The sequence below is a fragment of the Fusarium mangiferae genome, assembly GCF_900044065.1.
Source record: "Fusarium mangiferae strain MRC7560 genome assembly, contig: FMAN_scaffold006, whole genome shotgun sequence".
Lineage (NCBI taxonomy): Eukaryota > Fungi > Ascomycota > Sordariomycetes > Hypocreales > Nectriaceae > Fusarium > Fusarium mangiferae.
The window spans coordinates 987,576-1,006,859 of record NW_024573926.1 but is presented as its reverse complement, the minus strand read 5'-3'; the positions used below and the strand labels follow the sequence as shown (position 1 = coordinate 1,006,859).

The 19,284-nt window shown below is 48.7% G+C and overlaps 3 protein-coding genes and 1 non-coding gene across 4 annotated transcripts; 2 read left to right on the top strand and 2 right to left on the bottom strand.

Annotated features, from left to right (window-relative positions):
• Positions 1 to 4,926: 4,926 nt before the first annotated feature.
• FMAN_03058 (uncharacterized protein) lies at positions 4,927 to 7,459 on the top strand (the record flags this gene model as incomplete). Its single annotated transcript, XM_041831827.1, has 8 exons — positions 4,927 to 4,979; positions 5,036 to 5,125; positions 5,179 to 5,677; positions 5,724 to 5,852; positions 5,909 to 6,316; positions 6,361 to 6,428; positions 6,476 to 6,687; positions 6,750 to 7,459. The coding sequence occupies 8 exons, from the start codon at positions 4,927 to 4,929 to the stop codon at positions 7,457 to 7,459; spliced, it is 2,169 nt and encodes a 722-aa protein (XP_041682352.1).
• A 1,047-nt stretch (positions 7,460 to 8,506) lies between these two features.
• On the bottom strand, positions 8,507 to 11,415 carry FMAN_03057 (putative KAP95 protein; the record flags this gene model as incomplete). The annotated part of the gene is made up of 6 exons (XM_041831826.1): positions 8,507 to 8,693; positions 8,744 to 8,852; positions 8,902 to 9,145; positions 9,194 to 11,173; positions 11,227 to 11,285; positions 11,367 to 11,415. 6 exons carry the CDS (start codon positions 11,413 to 11,415, stop codon positions 8,507 to 8,509), a joined length of 2,628 nt encoding a protein of 875 aa, XP_041682351.1.
• Positions 11,416 to 14,760: 3,345 nt separating this feature from the next.
• On the bottom strand, positions 14,761 to 16,462 carry FMAN_03056 (uncharacterized protein; the record flags this gene model as incomplete). The annotated part of the gene is made up of 3 exons (XM_041831825.1): positions 14,761 to 14,961; positions 15,011 to 15,774; positions 15,826 to 16,462. 3 exons carry the CDS (start codon positions 16,460 to 16,462, stop codon positions 14,761 to 14,763), a joined length of 1,602 nt encoding a protein of 533 aa, XP_041682350.1.
• A 2,070-nt stretch (positions 16,463 to 18,532) lies between these two features.
• On the top strand, positions 18,533 to 18,627 carry tRNA. Its single transcript has 2 exons — positions 18,533 to 18,570; positions 18,592 to 18,627. It is a non-coding gene; the product is annotated as a tRNA-Ile (tRNA).
• Positions 18,628 to 19,284: the final 657 nt, after the last annotated feature.

The window sequence follows — 19,284 nt, the reverse complement described above, 5'->3', positions numbered from 1 at the left end:
ATGGGAAAGCAGACTTTCCACCTGCGACGCATTCCTCCTCATAAAATAACTGAACAAGAACCGATCGCACTTACTGACAGGGGCAACAAGAACGAGTCGCGTACAGTGTTTTACAGTGTCAAATGATGCTTCCGGCACGGTCTCACAAGGCTCCACTCTCATGATGTTATTGGCTACGGCTTGCTTTCATCCAGACTTCATTATCATTCAGTAAAATACCTAGAGTGGGTATTTTGAATGAGCAGATGTGATTCGGAGGCTTCTTTTATATCATAATGGAGTTTCTTGGCTCTTATTCGTCTCTTCTTCATATCAGGTCGAGTTTCTCTCGTGGATCGCCATATCTGGATTAGACTGTATGACAACTTTCATATGGTTGGCGACGAGTTTCGCGAGTATGAAGGCAAATGGAGCAACATTGGAGTGCAAAGTGGCAGCCAGGATCTGTATTTTATCAGATTTCATGAATCTCGAATCCCATTGCCAAAAGCGTTCACAGGAACAATATGTATGGTATGATTGAAGACATCCACTTCCCTTTTGTCTCCAGCAACGTAGTCAAAGGAAAGAGGGAACATTGGAGATCAGATGCTAAACCTGGACTGAACTATGTTCCTATATGAGTGCAATGAATGAAACTAGATCTCATTGTAAAGCTGTGCGAAACATTATAGCATTCTAGATCAAGCACCTGTGATATCAGACGGGTCACATACATTTATCTACCTTCTATTCAGGTAGTCATATTTCAGGAATATATGCTTTACAAGAGAAAAAAATATTCTTTTATTACAGCTTCTCGCACTTTTAAGTATAAGCCAATAGTCTCGACACACGATTGGCTTCCGCAAGATTCACCTCCCATCTCCTGACTGCTCCCTGCCTTACTCATAGATATGTTATTCTCTGTTTCCGTCTCTTAATTCAGCTTGAGAACTGTCGATTTCCATGCCTATATAAGGATACTAATGTCCTCAGGCATTAGAGATAGATACTTTCTATCATAACATTAAAGCATGCGTTCAGTTACAGACGGATTGGCGTTAGTCCAACGGAATGCTGTTAAAGTCACATATCAATAGAATTAGCTTGAGTGCGACTTCCGAGGTTCAAAGCTGAGAACGGCCAGTCTACTGAATATCGTTGCAGTCTGGTTGAGAACTTGTTGACGTGCTGCCGGTCCTCCCAAAACTTTCCCCTGCTGTCTCAGCATGGCGACTTTACTGACTTTCTCACCCCCACCACGGCAATGCGCCTAACTCCGAGAGAAGGAGTAATGAAGTAGGTACCAACTATAGATGCTGATGTCCTGGAAGCATATTGAGAGGGGGAAATGATTGCAGAGTTTAGTTCTCGGAGATACCACCTCGATAAACTTGATGCCTTATATACGCGGTAATACTAAAAACTCAGACTTTCTCCAGCCCCAATTATTACCAAACGGCCGATAAATTAGAAACACGTCAATATTAATGCTTCCGGTTTGGCTCGTGCGTCAAGAGATTTCCAGTTGATCTGCTACCCGAATGGGAACTCATCTTCCGCCATGGACTAGGTATATGAGAGAGTACAAGTATATGGGTATTGAGTCATGTTTTAGGCTGTTTATAGGCTCGCATATCAAAAAGCACCATGGCAAGGATCGTATTATAGACATCACGGTAGCCTTCTTGCCTTTTTCGTATGGTAGACTCGTCCACGAACTCGGCATCTGTCCAATGCCCCAACTAACTTCACGCATGTTACTAATCATAATGATTGTTTTCTCATTGCAGGGGATACTGAATCACTTTTTAAGCCTTGAGAATAGTAAGTAATACGTCCATCACTTTCTTATCAGGCTTGTATAATAATAATTAAGATATATCATATTTCAAGAGTTATGTCAAACCTTGTCTAATATTTAAAGCCTACCGAGTTCTGTGCCATGACCACATGAAGTGACACAAAGAAGTTGTATGGATAAGGTAGCTTACGAAGCCACAAGAGACCAAAACCACCCCGAAAAACATATACTTAATATTCAACATTTACGTACAAAGTAATTAGGTAGCTTTAGATATTTCAAGAAAGTACATGCATTGATCGGGTAGTCTGGCATTCGCCTGTAGCTACAAGTTTGGTATCGACATTAAATGACCGGTGATTCGGATGTCACTTATTCCTGATGACAGCTGCTAGGAAAGATGGTGTTCTTAAAGCTGTCCTCCGTGCTTATTCCCTTGTAAACGCTTTCCGGGGTGAGTAAGCCGAATATTGCTATAATATCAGATTGGATGGTTCCTCCCTTGTTCGTTGGTATCGGTTCATTCGGCTCGCCCCAGCTTCGGGTGTCCTCATACTGATTCAGTAACACCAAATTATAAATGCCAGTGTCTGGAAATTGAAAGCTGAGGTAATTTTGTTGACCATGCTGCCCATGTTGAGTCGTATGTCATCAAATCAAAGAAGGGCCAAATAATCAAACACCCCACACTGGCTTATATTTCAGGACCTGTCCGATCAAAGTGGACCAAAGCGAGCCGTCTTGACAGTGAATTTTGTAGATATCACAGCGTCGGCTTTGGATAAAACCACCGGCACTTCTTATCCCGTCTATGGCTGGTTCGAACCATTTTTACAAAGGGTCGAATATCCCCCTGGCGCCGAGGGTTGGGAGGAGGCCGCGGGATCTGGCCGGGAGAAGAACATGCTGATCATGTTTCGAGTCCGGTAGTTGATGGGAATCAGGATTCAACTAGGGATAGTCCCGGCTTTAATGGGAGATAGAATGCCTGGCCGTCAACATGCATACCTGGTGGCACCATGTTCTTCTCCAAGTGTGGCCCACGCTTGTGATGGACCCGCTACTCCGTCGAGAAATCATTTCCAGGCACTCGCGGCAAGATTGGATGGATTATGCCCACTGAACTTGACTGGGGCTGCATGATTTGGAGGAGGGATTGAAATCCTCTGAAGGCTTCAGCTCTTGCAAGACTAACTTAGTTATTTTAGCGTCAGGCTTAAGCTCAGCCGATGCTAGGTCGATGCCAGCATGAATGGTCCATGGATCAGTGTCTTGATCAAATGCCCATCACCGATGTAACGCAATCGCAAATCGTCGATTCAATCACTGCAAATCTTGGCAAGAAGTTGTGTGGCAACTCTGGTGTGTTTGGAACTCATCGACGTAGAGGATCAACGACCAACCAATACATAATACGAAGCGATACTATGCTCATCTCGGCTTGTTTCGGTAGGTGAGTGACCGTGAGTCCCTTGGACCAGGCCAAGGAAGTCGACCGGAGAATAGACGTCTTTACTGTGCTTGAAGGCTCCAGGATGAGCTGTGGGGAAGTATTATTGGCTGCTGCGTATCAAAGCGCGTACCATTCGCCTACAGCAACAAGATTCCAACAGCAAAGCGCGTGGGGGGTTGAAAAATAGAAACGATTGCTGAGGTTTCTGGTGGATGATACGCACTACACGAGTCCAATACAATATCTTGAGCAATGTTGAGTTTTCAGCCCTTCTCTAAGCTTCTGCACCTACCTAGTGCCTAGGCTTACTATTGATTTGCGTCAAAGCACATCCCAAGCTTCATGGATAGCGAGCGAATTGCCCAAAGCTCAAACCATGGTCATGATCTAAATATCATCCTAGTAGAATCGGCACCTCCCGCCATCCCTGCCCCTTGCATTGCCGTTCCTCGACCAATCACGGTCGATCCATTCGTCTCGTAACTGCTTCGAGGCCTCTTAGGCGCGGTTGCAGAAGCAAGCAAGCAAACAAGCAAGAATGTCTCCTCTTCACTCATTCTCAACACGCAGGTGTTGCTTATGTAGAAGGTAAAGCCCCTACCAGTCAGGCACCCACCCCTATCATCCCCGGGGCCTCTGCCTCGTTTCTACATTGACTATTGTCATGCATACCTAACATTTCGAGTTTTGCGCTGCTGGTCTTCCTCTGGATATTTGATCGTCGGATTCGCGTGGCCAAGTAACGCTAACATATAGACATCACGCAGAGTTCCAGACGCTCCCACGCACACAGGTCGTCTTGGCCATTTTCGTTGTGATGCCCGCTCGTCGAGGTCGTTCTAAGCCTCCCCCTTGTGCTTGTTTCTGGTCTCCTCGACCCAGCTTGTACTGAGCAGCACTCAAGGAGGAGCTGACTGAACTACAAACTACTATCTTATAAAGCCACGACCCGAGTGCCACGGACCTGGTGCCAACTACATACTAAACTGCAGATCAACGCTTCCTTGCCGATCAGCTGCGCGCGGTCAATCTGATCGGGCAGTTTAATCCCCTTAACACCCTCGTCTTATGAGCCAATCGCCTCCTCACCTGATCTTCCTATCCTAGACAGGCACACCTTATTACCTTCTCCTCTTCTACTCATTAAGCGCTTGCGCTTGTACTTCCACGGATCTCATGCAGAGTATTCCTACCTACCTACCTAAGCGACTTCTGTGTACTGCTTTGAGTGGTGCAAGTGAAGCGCACCGCTTCGTGCTGACCTGCTGCTACGCATTGCTTTTTGTTGGCTGGACGGCGTCGCGTACCACTACCTGGGCTGGGCTGGGCTGTCTACGGGCAGTACTTTTCGCCCTGTAGCCAATCTCCCGCTGCCGCCCCCTACCAAGGTAATCGGTCTCGATTCTAGAAGCTCGTTGACACTAAATCGATTGCAATCTAATACAGTATACAAGGCACAAGGGTTCAGTTCAGTTTCACCAGGATACGGGCTACGATTGGTACGCAACGACATCGGCATCATCATCAGCATCAGCCATTGGCGTTTAGAGTACAGCGCATTTTGTCGTTTGATCGTCTCTTTGTAACCTTGCTTGTTGCGGCACCAGCACCAGCACGCTTGTTGTCCACTAGACCTCTAGTGACTGCCCTCGTTTCTTCGTATCTCACCACTTGCCGGAGTGGAAACATGGAATCCTCCGTCCCAGTCGTCAAACGACGAGCTTCAATTGCTTGCTGCCGGTAGATGAGCCTGTCTCGTGTCCGTTGCGTAATCGTTTGCTGACCCTATGCCACAGATGCCGGCAAATGAGGAGTAAATGTGTCCGCGACCGTGGCCAGCCTCTCTGTAAGGCCTGCTTAGACGCAGGGGTCAGGGAAGGCGAATGGTAGGCTTCCCATATCGTATCTCTGAAACTTTGTCTGAATCTCTGTACAATAGCGTCTTCAGGCCACGAGGCCAACGAGATATTGATCGAGAGCGACGGCGTCCGCGTGTTGCTCGCAAAAGGACTGCCAAGACAACTCGACAGGATCTGGGACGATTACAATGTGAGAGTCTTGCCCCAGGCACACTGAGTACCGGATGGGAAAATCTGCCTCCGCTACCAGAAATCGTTGATGGCATAAACCAGTTCACGCGGCATTACTTTCAACTCGGTTTCATTCCTAAAGAACAATTTCCCCGGCGTATTCTCAAAGATCGCACGTCGGTTAGCGTCTTTCTCGTTGTCAGTATTCTTAGTATTTCAGCTCGCCTCAGTCGTCCTCTATCAAGACGGTATGGATCCGGCATCAAGGCATCCGAGTTTTTTATGAAGCGGGCGACAGAAATTGCACTCGGCGAAATATTTCCGACCAAAAATACACTGGAGAACTGCCAGGCCTTTTATCTTCTTAGTATCGCACAGCAAGGGAATGGACTCAAAGATGAGAGCCATGTACGTGTGGAAGACCTGAACAACCACCTCATTACTGACTTGATAGACGAGCATGGGCCTTGCTCTTCGAATTGCGTCTGCAATCAAGCTGCATTTGGAACAGACTTATGCTTATGAGACTTCGAACCCTACGCCTGATGCCATCATTCTTCGCGAATCCGCACGGAGGACTCTGGTAAGTCATGCCAAATAAACAAACGTTAGTGATACAGCTGAACATAATGTACCCAGTGGATGTTACATAGTCAGGATCAGCTACACTCATGCTCTTCCTCGCCCATCTCCCTCGCTGCTTCGGATATCGATGCCCTACTACCTTGTGATGAAGAAGACTTCGCCAATGGGCGAGAACCTCCTTCGCGAGCTGCTCTTGAAGGTACCCCGTGTGCTATCAAAGACCCAAGCCTGGTCAACGATCCAAACCGGTCTCTTTTCGGTACTCTTATTCAAGCACACGGATTCTGGGGCGTTGTCACACGGGATGCAGTCAACTATACCCCATACTCTTGTCCATGGGACCCAGAGAGCAAGTTTGTCAAAGTCTCGACAAAGCTTGATCAGTGGGAAACAAGCTTGCCTCCCAGCCATCAATGGAGTAGGGCATGGCTTTCTGAGTACAAGGCCAAAGCACAGGATCTGGTATGCGGCCCCTTTTATAACAAACCAAGCCACTAACAACCCAGGCATATCTCGGGGTCACAATGATTCCGCGACTTTGCAATATCGTTCTCCGTCGCCCATACTTGGAGTGGTAAGTTTAAACAAGCAACACATAATGCCAGGTCTAATATGCTGTAGTATCCTGACTTCATCACCCGAATATCACCAGAGGCCGTTGGTCTTTAACCAGATAGCCTGCGATCTTTTCAACAACGTTCTGAGACTTTACGAGCAAATCGACGCCCAGTTTCTTGGACGCTCCTCGGATGAAAGCGTCGGTGCACAAATGGCCGCCTTTTGTGTCTACACTTGCGGCCTTTTTTCTATATATCTTTGGCGCTATCCGAACTGTAGGTTATCCTGACTGGAAACGATATATACCCTAGGTACTGACCCTCTTCGTCTTATCTAGTTCTGAACGTCACATGCGACGGGCAAAAGATGTTTCTACGCAGCCTGGATATTCTGATGGAATGCAAAGAGGTGTGGCCTCTTGCTTCTCGTTGGGTCGATGCCTTGAGACGCTTTGCTCGAGATCCTGACAGTTCATTTAAAAGCGAAAATGGAATGGCGGATGGCAGAGACCCAATCCACAATCCATTGACTCACCTTCCTGCGACCACGCCGATATCATCTGGCGCTTCGCCTGCTTCGTCCTTGTACACTCAACAAAGCAATTCCCTTGCTTCCAGTTCCATTGCTCTGCAATCTCCATCTCCAAACGATATCTCTGTGCCCATATCTACGACTCATATTTTGCCCTCTCATTTTTCTCAACCTCAAATCCAACAACAGCTACAGATTCATTCCCATCCTCACCAGCTACCGCTATCGGTAATACCACAGCAGCAGGCTTTTGTTCCACCTCAGCTTTACATGACTCCTGATAACATTGCCGACTTTGACATGGTCCTGGGGGGCTTTAACCCCAGTGCTGTCCAAGCTTATCCGATAGCACCGCAGGGTAACGCCTCGTTAGGAACCAGCATCCCAACAGCTATGGATATCACTAGTGAGCCACTGGACCCTCCTCCAGACGGCTTCTTGGACGAGTTGAACTATTATTCGTACGGATCTCAGGAATGGATACCGGCAAGTAACTTGTTCGAAGGCTATAAGTGATTTCTCCTGGCTCTGTATGGGATTTAATGGTTGCAAGAAGGAAATGTTGCAGTGCAGTGATCGTCTCCATTCCTACGTTGGACACACGGGCAGTAAAATGACACAGTTTTTATAGGGTATATTAGATGAAGTTGAAAACCATGGGGATTATTTCTCACATATAGATTAGACTGTTCTCGTCTTTATAGGCAAGAAGGGACATAAGCCTGTCATCTTATTTCTTGACCATGAACCTTCGTATGATCCGACATATGAAGCGTGAATTCCACCGTGACTTGAAACCACCTGACAAACAGATTCAGATGCCAAGCCTTCATTTCATTTGTGGTAATTGCTACGTCTGGCTTGGATTCATCAGCACAAGATGGCATATCACAACGTCTTGCAAGTGTCCGTGGGTTCATTAATTGTGCGAGAGCCAACGATTGTTTGACTATCGACAGCTACAGACGAGCTCACTTGATACTCTAGTCCGAAGGTTTCATTTCAACGTGTCTTCGCTCAACTCTAAGGGTCCCCTACACACTCCGAATTTTCAAACCACTCCTCAAGAATCCCACCATGTTCCACAAAGGTGGTTTATCCGAGTACGCCGTCCTAAGCCTTCCCTAACACTTGAAAGGGAATCCAAGACAGACTCCATGGGCCGCGACAACCAGGACTGCAAAAGCAGAACAAAAAAGAGTAATAAACCGGCCGCCTTGACTCCCTATCCTCTACATGAATTTTGGGCCGCCGCCGCTTTTCATCCTCGCAGGGCATACATGACTTCTCTATTCCATCATTGCATCTGAATAAATAAAACAAAATGGACTGTGTAGTGTAGTGTAGTGTAGTGATATGATAGGGGAATGAATACATCATGTAGCGATGAATATGCCAGGTGAAGCGTCATAAGGGGGTATTTGAATTACTGCAGTGTCGTATGGGGTCTATATACATGCAAGGGTCGTGGGGATCGTGCTATGACTGGGGAGGGGGAGGGGAGTATTTATTTGTGGTGGCGATCGCTCGCCTTGGATTGGAGATAAGAATCTGAGTGCCAGATCAGTTGGCCATGACGGCCTGAGAGCCACCCAGTTGGCGTTTAACCTGCTCGCGGGCCCAGCGGGCGGTCTCGATGGTTCGGGGCTGGAATTCCCGGTTGGTCTTGGTCTCCTTGATCATAACGGTGAGCCAGTCTTGGCGGAAAGCGTCAACCAGTTGGCCGTCGGGATAGGCATCAGCAAGGTCACTATTTGAGTTAGCATAGTTCATGCAAATTCCTGGGCTAGGACAGCTTACCCAATAACGCCCATGGAAGCCCGCATCAAGGATTCGCTTCGGTTCATATCACTAGCGATAATGCTGAGGGCGTTGAAGATGAGAGGGACGTATTGCTGGAGAGCTTGTGCTATGACGTGTCAGTAACGATTGCATACCAGACGGACAGGACGACATACTCTTCTCGCTGACCTTCATGGCGCCAATAATTCCGCCCCAGGCATCCATAATACCCTCACGGAGGGAGACGACATAGTCGTACATCTCGTAGGGGCCCTCGGGAGAAGCGGTAACAGTTGTAGCTTGCTCGAGAACCTGGGCAACTACGGACAAATATGTCTCGAAGTGGCCACCGATGGCACCAGCAATGTCGCCAAAGCATTGTAGGATAGCAGGCTTGAATTGGTTGGCCAGAGTGGTACTCTGCGGTTGGTTAGATATGCCAAGACACACAAATAGGGGGATACATACCCTGAGGTTGTTGAGGAGGTAGTTCATGAAGTTATCGCAGTAAGGCTGGCTGCGCTCGCCCAGAGATCGAGTAATGTCGCTGACCAGACCAATAGCCATGGAGCAGAGACTGGGCTCGTCCTGGTTTCCGAGGGCGTTGTACAGGAATGGGGCAAAGGCATCCATGTACTTGACGAAATCCTCCTCCATAGCAGTGGAAAGAGCGCTGATGGTAGCGAAAACGGCATCAGGAACGCTAGACTTTCCACCGACGCTGTTGAGAATCTGAAGAAGGATTTGCATGATACGATCACCCTGAGGAATGATCTCCTTGTCAAGGCGAGAGATGATAGCCTGGAGGACAGTGCACAGGCTGTTCTGCATCTCCTCGAGAGTGATCTTGTCCTCGACACTTACGACCTGGTTCTGGAGAGGAACAGTCTCTTCGAGTCTCTTGATGATTACATCAGAGAGAGAGGCTACTGGCTGCAAGCTTTCGGAAGCAGCGTTCTGCACAAAAACGTTGAGAACCTCATAAGCAGCGGTTCGCACTGAGGTCTCAGTTTCTGTGCGAGCAGTAACGTCCAGCAGAGAGCTAACGGCATTGTTGAAGTGGGGGGTGATAGCGTTAGAAGAAGCACCGAGATCACCGGCAAAACGCTCAGCCAAGTTCATAAGGGCCCAACAGCATGAGGGTGCCATCTTAGCGCTGCTGAGAAGCCCCTTGAAGAGCGACTCGATCAGAGTAGGGAGTTGCGTCTGAGGGTCAATGGCCTCGGAGCATGCCTCGGTGATTCTGCCCAGGGCATACGCAGTCGAGTCCTTAACATGCAGGGACTGGTCGTCCATCATCGTAATGAGGATAGGCAGGGCCTGCTTGACGATAGGGTCCAGGACCTTCTCGTCAGGACCCTCCATGATAGCGCCGAAAGCAGATACAGCAGCATCTCGGTTATGCCAGTCCTCGTGACGTAGGTTGCCCTCAACAAACTGAAGGACGGGTGTGATGATCGTAGCACCAACGGCCTGTGCGTACAGCTGCAGACACTGGTAAGCAGCGCGGGACAGGTTGTACTCGTCGTCGGTGGCGTCCTCGTCCTGCTTGGTGAGGAGAAGTAGGAGAACCGGTACGACTTCGTTGGCAGCAACGCGGGCAAAGTTGTAGAAAGGGCGCATCTGGTCAGAGCTTTCTACTTGGGCGTTGTCGTCCTCGATGGAGATCTCCTCCTCGCAAACGGTACTCCAGAACTCAACAGCCAGCTTCGCGACATCCTCGTCATCGGACTTCATGCCAAGAATGGTAAGACCAAACAAAGCCTTCTCCATATAGAATCGCATGTTCTCGTAGTAAAGGGCCATGATTCGGTTGAGGCAGCCAAAGGCGCCCTGTTGTATCCTTGAGTCGTCGGCTTGTGTGGCCTCGCAGACGACCTGCATAATGTAGTTTCGCTCTCCCTCGTGCTTAAAGTTGTTGCCGACGAATTCGAGCGAGTCACCAAGGGCAGTGATGGCAGCGAGGCGAACCTCGATGTTTGTTTCCTCCTTTCGGGCTCCTTGCACAACAGCAGTCAGAATAGCATTTGAGTGTGTTACCAAAGCCCCGCGCAGTTCAGCATCTTGGCTCTCACAGATGTAGCCAATGGTGGTCAAAGAAGACTGCTTCTGGTGATCGGCACCCTCGCTCACATTCTTGACAAGGAAAGGTAGCAGATCGTTCCACTGGCCACGGGGCAACTCGATAGCGGCAATAGAAGAAATAACCTGGGCGGCGGCAGTGCCAGCCTGGGTGTTGGAAGAGTTAAGAGTCTGGAGGGTGAGCTCTTTGACCCTGTTCTTGGTCTCGTCGTCTGTTTGCTGGAGCCATTTCGCTTGCAATTCCTGATGACGAGCAAAGTCTCGGGTTGTGAAGGCGTTCTTGAGGGCGATACCGGCAGCAGCTCTGATGGAGCCATCGGCAGAGTCGTTTGCTAACTCTTGTACGAGGGTTGCGAGGTATAGGGGCTAGTGAATCGTCAGTCGTCATTCGAGCGGAGGGAGGATCAGGGGTGCCATACAAAGTTGCTCTCAGCGGCTTGGGTAAGTTGCTGCTCGGCAGCATTTCGCAGGTTCGCATCTGAAAAAAGTTAGCATTGGTTCGCTTCACTCGCAGATGACTGCTAAAGTTTCAATCGGCGGGGAGGTGTGGGATACTGACCAGGCGACAGCGAATTTGCGAGCACCTGGTTTATCTCTGAGCTCGACATTTTTGCGATTTTAACAACGGCTCGTCATGCGGTTTCGGGAGGTATCAATAATGAGTGAGGCGCAGAAAGGCGTAAATGTGTGAGAATGAAAAAGAAGAAGGAAAAAATAGAGCCTTTGGTTAGGCGCACGTGTCGATAAGTTTGGCAGATGGAAGAGAGAACTGGTCTGGATGAGGCGGAGAGGCGGGGGTTTTTTCCCACGACGGGGGGCTCAGGCCAGGAGAGGAAAAGAACGGGTATGAGGGTCGAACGAGCTTGGCGGGCCAAAAACCGATGGAACGGGGCCTTGTTTGATTTGATGGGCTTTGAGATGCTTGATTGCTAGCAAAGCGGTGGTGAAGGAAGAGAAAGTCCTGGCTTTAGACAAAAGAAGTGTTGATATTCTACGGCTTGATGTTACAGGAGAGGAAAAAGTTAACCTCTTGGATCAAAGGTTTGATGATGACAATCGGCAGCCCGCTCCTGCCTTCAAAGTTGCTACCGCCACTTATTCCCACACTGTGTGGCACTGTGCAGACGTGATCTGTGAGAGGCGGCTGTTTTTCACCAACGAGCAGCAACGTTTGGTGCCTGATTTGATGTTTAGGGGAATGCAATTACAAGAGATGCAGGCATATGTTAACTCAGGCTGAAGTTGTCGATGAGAGTGAGAATCACAGCGACGAGCAGGACTGAGGATGCTGTGATTCATCACCTGTATGTAGTCTCTCTGCTGATGCGTCACAGCCCTGAGCCTCACGGTGACTACTGTACCTACATCCAATACCTTTCCCTACCTTGAGGTGTGCATGCGATAGGACCCCTCCACACCGACGGCCATGCCCTTCTTTTGCTGCGGGACCTTGCGGCAAACGCCATCATACTTTCCTGGCTGGTGCGAATATATCTGTTGCAGGTTTCGTTTTGTTTTGTTTACTATGAGACAATACATGAGACTCTGGGCTGCTTTTGGGGTCTCGTGACCTTAGGTGCTTATGCACGCTGTCGCTTGTCTTGATTCAGGTTTACTCTGGACTGCTGTTAGTTCCAATGCGCAGAACCTCCACTATGAACGCATAATTCAAACCTGCTTTCATTACTTACACCGGGAGGCAGGGAAAACTTCGCTTAATCTCTTGATAGGTCAACAGTCGCACTGTACGCCCTTTATACAGTGCCCCGCGGTGAAGAAATTCACACCATGCTTAGGTTGGCACAGTGCCAATTAATAGCAAGCAAGGAGGGCTTCCATGTGAACCTTATGGTACTTGAGTCCAGGCATCCAAAACAAATGCCATTCAGGGCCCTGGCTACTAAGGTACCTTTTGGTGGGAGTTTAAAGTTAGGTACTAGGTACCTAAGCATGGCACAAACCCATCCCTTCGAATAGTTCCTGCTAAAGATATTCATTTTATATTTGAAATTATCACTTCACTTAGCTCACACATAATCTGATCAATCCCCTTTTACTTTCTTAGTTTCTCTATTCTTCTGTTTGTGTTGATTTCTTTTCCAAGTAAATAGTTCCACTCTTCCACGGCAACCAACGCCGCCAGCCTTGCCACGCTGGGTAACTCATTTATTTGTATCCAGTTCCACGGCGGATGCATTTTGGGCCGCTATGAAAATGAAGCTGACTTGTCAGACTTAGGGCTCATGTTCCATATTCGCTTCGTCTTGGGACTTGGATCTTCTATGTGTTTCCAGGGGTCCAGTCTGGGGAAATTTCGTTGCTTGGGCCCTGCTCCCACTACTTTAGTACACGGCCATTATATCATGAGAGCACTGACAATATCTACTTCTCCTAACCGAGCCTTTTTACGATAGCCCAGTCTGTCTTATTGCCTGTCAGCTTGTTCTCACAGTAAGGTACACTGATTTTGGTTTATAACTCCGTAATAAATCTCACAGTTTCCATGTTTGGAAACGTCTGTGCCCTTCACAGCATCGGGGAACACAAGGTCCACGGGCAGCTACTTGCGAATCAAACAACTACTTAGATCGCGGGTTGAAGTGGGCTCGTTGGGCAAAGGGCTCATTCTACACAACTGATGGACAGCTTTAAACTGAGTGAACTGATGGAGTCTTACGATGTCTCGCATGGTTTCCTTTGCTCTCTCCTCTGCTGTTGAAAGGATTAGTCAGGCTTTCAGCTTCTTCCTCGTGCTCTGGAGAGATGTCACATTGCCAGTGGAGCATGCTTTGTATTCAAACTACCTTACATCTATAAGACTTGCATGTCCTTTCTAGATGAAAACCCTTTCTTATTCAGGTACTAAGTAGTAAGTAACAGATATGATTGACACAAGAGTCCGGCTCCAGCTTAAGTAAATACACTACAATCTTGTGTTAGTTGCCATACAAGTATGTTCAGCGTTAGACCACATGCTCTCACTTTGAGTCGTATGCATCGTACAATGATACTTGTATATGCTTAACCTTGGGGGCAATGCAAAACACCAACACAATAATGACAACAAATCTCTATTCAGCGTTTCTCCTACCTGAGCCCTGACTACCTACCAAACAATGGATCCCTATCCTCGCTTGCGAGAAGAGCCAGACGGCCCAATCTCGCAGCCGTTGAAGGTCTACACGCAGGCCCTACCACAGAAGTCTTATAGGTTCGAATCAAGGAACTCAAGGTCGTATCGGATATTCGATTTGGCTGGGATAACAGGGCAATGACATCTCGCAGTCCCGGGGTCAAATATCGGTGAGTTCGTATTCGAACACCTATTACTCGTTCACCACCCGGCATCTGTGCATGCCAGAAAAAAAAGGATTATGGAGGACCGCTGGGCACTATTTGGTCAGAATCAACTCTCATGAGTTCATAGAGTTGAAACTTATCATTCATTGTTACTTTGTCAAGTCTGCGATTCGGCTAGTTAGACGCGGGTCTTGTAGAATGCCTGCTCCTCGATGGAGGGGTAGGCTGCGGGACGGGATGTCCGAAGACCATGATGAGGTCACTGGTCCCAACAGGCAACCCCTCAATCACAACTAGGTACTTCTTCTTGCGCTTCTGCCTCCAAAGGAGCATCTTCACGGGAAAATATGAATGTGCTTAGTGAAAAACTTGTCGTTATTTATTTCTTGTCATAAGTCGTAATTATGTGTATCAACCAAGCATCTACATACATCCATTCAATCCCATACTAACTCATATCGTTTCATCCGCTGTATATGATTGATTTCGTAAATTCGTACAACCAATGGTTGCCCAATATGAAACATCATTCACGACACCCGTACATGTCTGTAGTTGCTTAGGGGGGGGAAGGTATCCATTACTCGAAAAAGAAAACCTCTGCTGCCCTTCAAAATGTGACCATGAATGAGAACGCCAGTAAAAAAGCAGACTTAACGGAGGTAGCCTCGGGGTGGGCGAGTATCATAAAACGTCTCACGTTCCGTTACCTCGTCCCAGCGAGGGTGGCTGTGTCGGTGGCTATCCCGTTCATAGTCGAATTGGTATTCTCTTTCATACTCCAGTTCTCTCGCTCGCTGCTTTCGAGATCGTCGGATCTCATCGGAGACGTCAACAAGGCGAAGAACATCGTCCTGCAAAATGTTAGCATCTAATCATCGTCATTTTTGGGTGATAACTAACGTATTTAAGATAGTCCATGATGTAGTAGAACTCCTTGGTCTCCTCGTATTCATACCCAGAGCTCTCAATAGCCTCACGAATAACGAGGTCCTTGGTGATCTCAGTCCACATATCCTTTGGTGGTGGAGGTGCGGGACGAGAACGTGTTTCTCGTGTTCTTTCAATATCAATTTCCCTCTCGCGATCGTAAATGGAAACATTAACACGATCACGAGTGTCTGGTGGTGACGTGTCTTTCAGAATGGGCTTTGGCATAGGCGCGGGAGCAGGTGAAGGAGCGCCATCCCTCTCAGGGATGAATTTGCTTTTCCTGGAACCACTGTACCTCGTCCAGTTTGTCTCGGTACTTCCACCGCCGACTCCATCCATGCGAATGCGCTCAGTGCCTGGAGGAACATCAACGAGGGTCCAGTCCTTGGTAGCACCGCCCCAGGCTTCGCCCATTCGACCACGAGAGTCGATCTTGCTGGTGAGATAGTCGCCTTCTTCGTCCACGGCACTGGGTGTCGGCAGAGGAGCAGCTGAATGGGCTCGACGCCGGGTTGTTTCGGACTCACGTCGAACCACGAGCTCGTCATCACGGTAGTCGGATCGTCGTTCTTGGCTTTGAGAACGAGTGCGCGATGTGCGAGTGACATCTACTTCGGTTCTGTTCTTTGACAAAGAGATGTCGATATCTGTCTCACGCTCTCGGACTCGGGAAGGAGCACGAGGCTGAGGCTTTGGCTGGGGGGGAGGAGTGGGAGGTCTAGCTTTGATCATACCTGCAACCGTTAGCGTTTTGAATCATTTGGCTAGACCTTGAGTTTGCTCACCATGGTCAATATCTCGGTAGTGGGTAATAACCTCTCGCTCAATTGTCGGTCCGCGGATAGTCTGGGGCGGAGGGGGCGGAGGAGACGGCTTGGGAACCGGAGGGGGTGAAGGAGCCCTCTCGCGCTCAATGATGCGAGTGCGAATGCGCTCTCGCTCCTCAACTGGAGGGGCGGGGGGAGGAGAAGGCGACTTTGGTCGCTCAACGTATCTGACAACTCGGGCAGGAGAAGGAGCTCGCCTGGGAGGTGGCTGAGAGGGTTCTCTGACTCGCTCTCGCTCGTAAACTCTGGTGCGAGAACGCTCATGCTCATGGTCGTGTGAGTGATGGCTGCTGGGTGAAATGCTGCGGGGTCTTCGAATGATGCGTTCCTCTCGAACGCGAACTGGGCTGGGACTTCTGGGTCGGTGTCGGTCGATGGTCTCTACTTGACGCTGGCGCAAGACCATGGGGCCAGCTTCTGTTCGGCGAGTATCTTCTCGCAAAAAGGCGGGTGTGCGAGATTCCTCTCGTGGGGGAGGGCTGATGGTAACGGTGCGACGACGATAGTCGACTTCATCAAGCCCCTCCGGGGCTGAACGTCGAGGAGCAGGGTAATAATCCCTCTCCTCGAACTCGGTAGCCCTTACACGGGACATTTTGGTGTAATAAAGTGCTGCTTTCTGTGAATGTGTATATACCGATGCTGATTTCGGTGCACTTTTGAGGGCGCGAACTCAATTCAACAGGCTGTGGGTTGCGACAAAGGGTTGCAAAGGGTATGTCGTCACACTTTAAACAAGGTGGGGTTCCAGCGACGAGCCTCAGTCTTGTTATGAGCCAGGCGAGAAGCAAAGCTGCAAACTACAAGCCCAAAAAGAATGCGATGTTTTTGAGGTGATGAGAGATGAGGAGAAAAGCAGTAGCCAAGAGAAATGGAAGAGAAAGGAAAAAAAGAGTTTATGAGTGTCAGGTGGGTTTGATGGCGTGCAAGCCGCAAAGCGCCGCAAGAATCAGGCCCCGGACGACCAAGGACGGAGCATGGAAACAGAGCAGAACGTCGTCATCCGACAGCAATAATGAGAGGGAACCCCCCGCCAACAATAGGGTGTCAGCCGTGACCTTGTCCTTACTCTAGATAATGGAGGGGCTGGGCATGGGCAGTGCAGGTGCTGGTGCTGGGCCGGGCTGCTTGAGCAATCCAGTGTCAAGATGGGAAGACCTGGTAAGCTGTTTGTAGCGGGCAAAGCGGGGACTGCTGCTCCAAGGTTAGGTACAAGATTGATGATGGTGGCAGCGGTCCGCAACGGGAGAACTAACATAAACGATGATCTTTCGCCTGCTGCACTTTCGTCGAATAGTATACAGCAAGTCTGACCGAACCTCTGCCCAAACGGTGATCGTAAACTCGACAACTTCAGAGGAATCTTGCCTGGTGTGGACATCATTGAATGACCACAATACCCAGACTGACTGACAGTACCTATCCCCGTCCAATGATCCATCAAGTACCGGAAGCAAGTCAGTCTGCCTGCCTTACGACCCCAAACACGATGAGTCTACCATGGCGGCCCAATGAGACGGGCCCTCCTCCCACGCGAAGCATTCAGATGGAGGGTCAAGCGCAGCCAGGAAAGGACATGAGACCTACCAGCCTGACAAACTCAACCCAGAAATTGTCTCTGCCCAAGGCCCCATCAACGATAGTCCCATTCTCCCGTTATAGAGTTCACCGCCGTTGCCTTGTACGATCCGGGGCATTCGTTGGGCCTAATCTATGTCTATCGATTCGTGTTTGCTCTACTCTGCTCTGCCCTCTCTTTGACGTGAACAAAAGCTCGTTTGTTTGACATCCAAAGATGGCTGTGGTGTGGAGATCGACTGACGCAATAGTGCAGCAGCTCACCCCGGCATCTTCTGGTCCTTGGCCCCAGTGCATTGCGAGATGGGAGCCCAGAACAGGGCTCTCAGACTGCCCCCCTGCGGCGCCACGAGTCCATATCAGCGAATAACGTGTAGGCTCGAGAGGCAACTCGGCGAGGTCGATAAAGAAGGTACAGATTTTAATTCTGGCGAAAGAGATAACAATCATGCTGAGCTTTGCGAATGCTGCAAGTCTATCTCTGTCACAGAATTGCATGCAAATCATTGCCCTTGTGATCTGCGATGGAGGTCCAAGTGGTTGTTCCGCCCAGTTGGGCATTGAATCCCAAAACGAATGGTCCCGTCATGGACTGGGACTGGGGTCTCAAAGAATTACTGAAGATCCTTGAGAAACATCGCACCAAACTTCCAAAGTCGCACTGAGAGCCCAACGAGGCGTCGAACTCGAACCCCACAAGCCGCCATCCTCAGCTGTCAGTTCTCGCCGAAGCCCTTTGGAGTCGCTGAGGCATCAATGCTGAGCATCTGCCGTCCTTCCATGGCTGTCCGTCACATGTGAGATGCTGCTGCACAGACCAGGCAAGTTTGCGTGCCAGGCAGGGTTCATGACTGGGTTACGTAGGGTTGGGTTGGATTCGTCTAGATTGTTCTCTTGAAACTTGAGATGGAGCAAATGGAGTATTTGGGCGTCTATTGAAGGGTGTACTACTTCAAATTCTTCTAAAGAGTTAATTCATCAGGCTTGATTGCCAAGCATTGGGTGACGGCAGCTTCCTCACTGGATCCGTCTCAGAATCTCAGGAACATATGGTCAGTTACGAAATCCACAGTCATCGAATTGGACGGCTTCCGTAGCTCAGTTGGTTAGAGCGTCGTACTAATACTTCATTCCGAGTATCCGGTAATGCGAAGGTCTCAGGTTCAAGCCCTGGCGGGAGCAATCCCAATGCCTTCCAATTCGTATTTTTGATTCTTAGACGTTTTAAATAGATCTGAGATGTTATTTTTGTAAAAAAATTATAAGTATTTGCAATACTGTTAGGACTTTCTGGCAATTGTTAATAATTTCTGACTTTATAAACATTTTAGCTAGAGGAGCTTTATTGCATTTATCTCCTCTTTATAATCCCGTCCAATAATAGAAGGAAACTACATAAAGAATAAGGTCTCATTCGTAAAGTAGATTGGATGTAGCCAGGATCTTGTATCTCATAAATCGTCTAGAATTATTAACAGCAACTCATTATCCAGTATCTCAATCGGCAGCATCTTACTCAAGCACGGGTACTATGACGACTTCTTGAACACGAATTTGCCAACTACTTCTTGTCGACTTCGACTATTTTGGAAGTGCTTTAGGGGGTTATAGATTCAACTAAAATACAAGCCCTTATCAGTCCGTTGATGCTAAGATCGAGCCCAGCAATTACAGTTCTCCAGGCATATGAAGACTCGGCATGTGTCGAAAATTTATATTCGGTGTTCCTTACCTTGGTTGTTTCTGCTAACTATTCAAGAAAGCACTACAGAAGGAGTAATACCAAGAGAACATATAACCAAGATTGTCATTCAAGACCAACGTGCCAAAGATAATTGC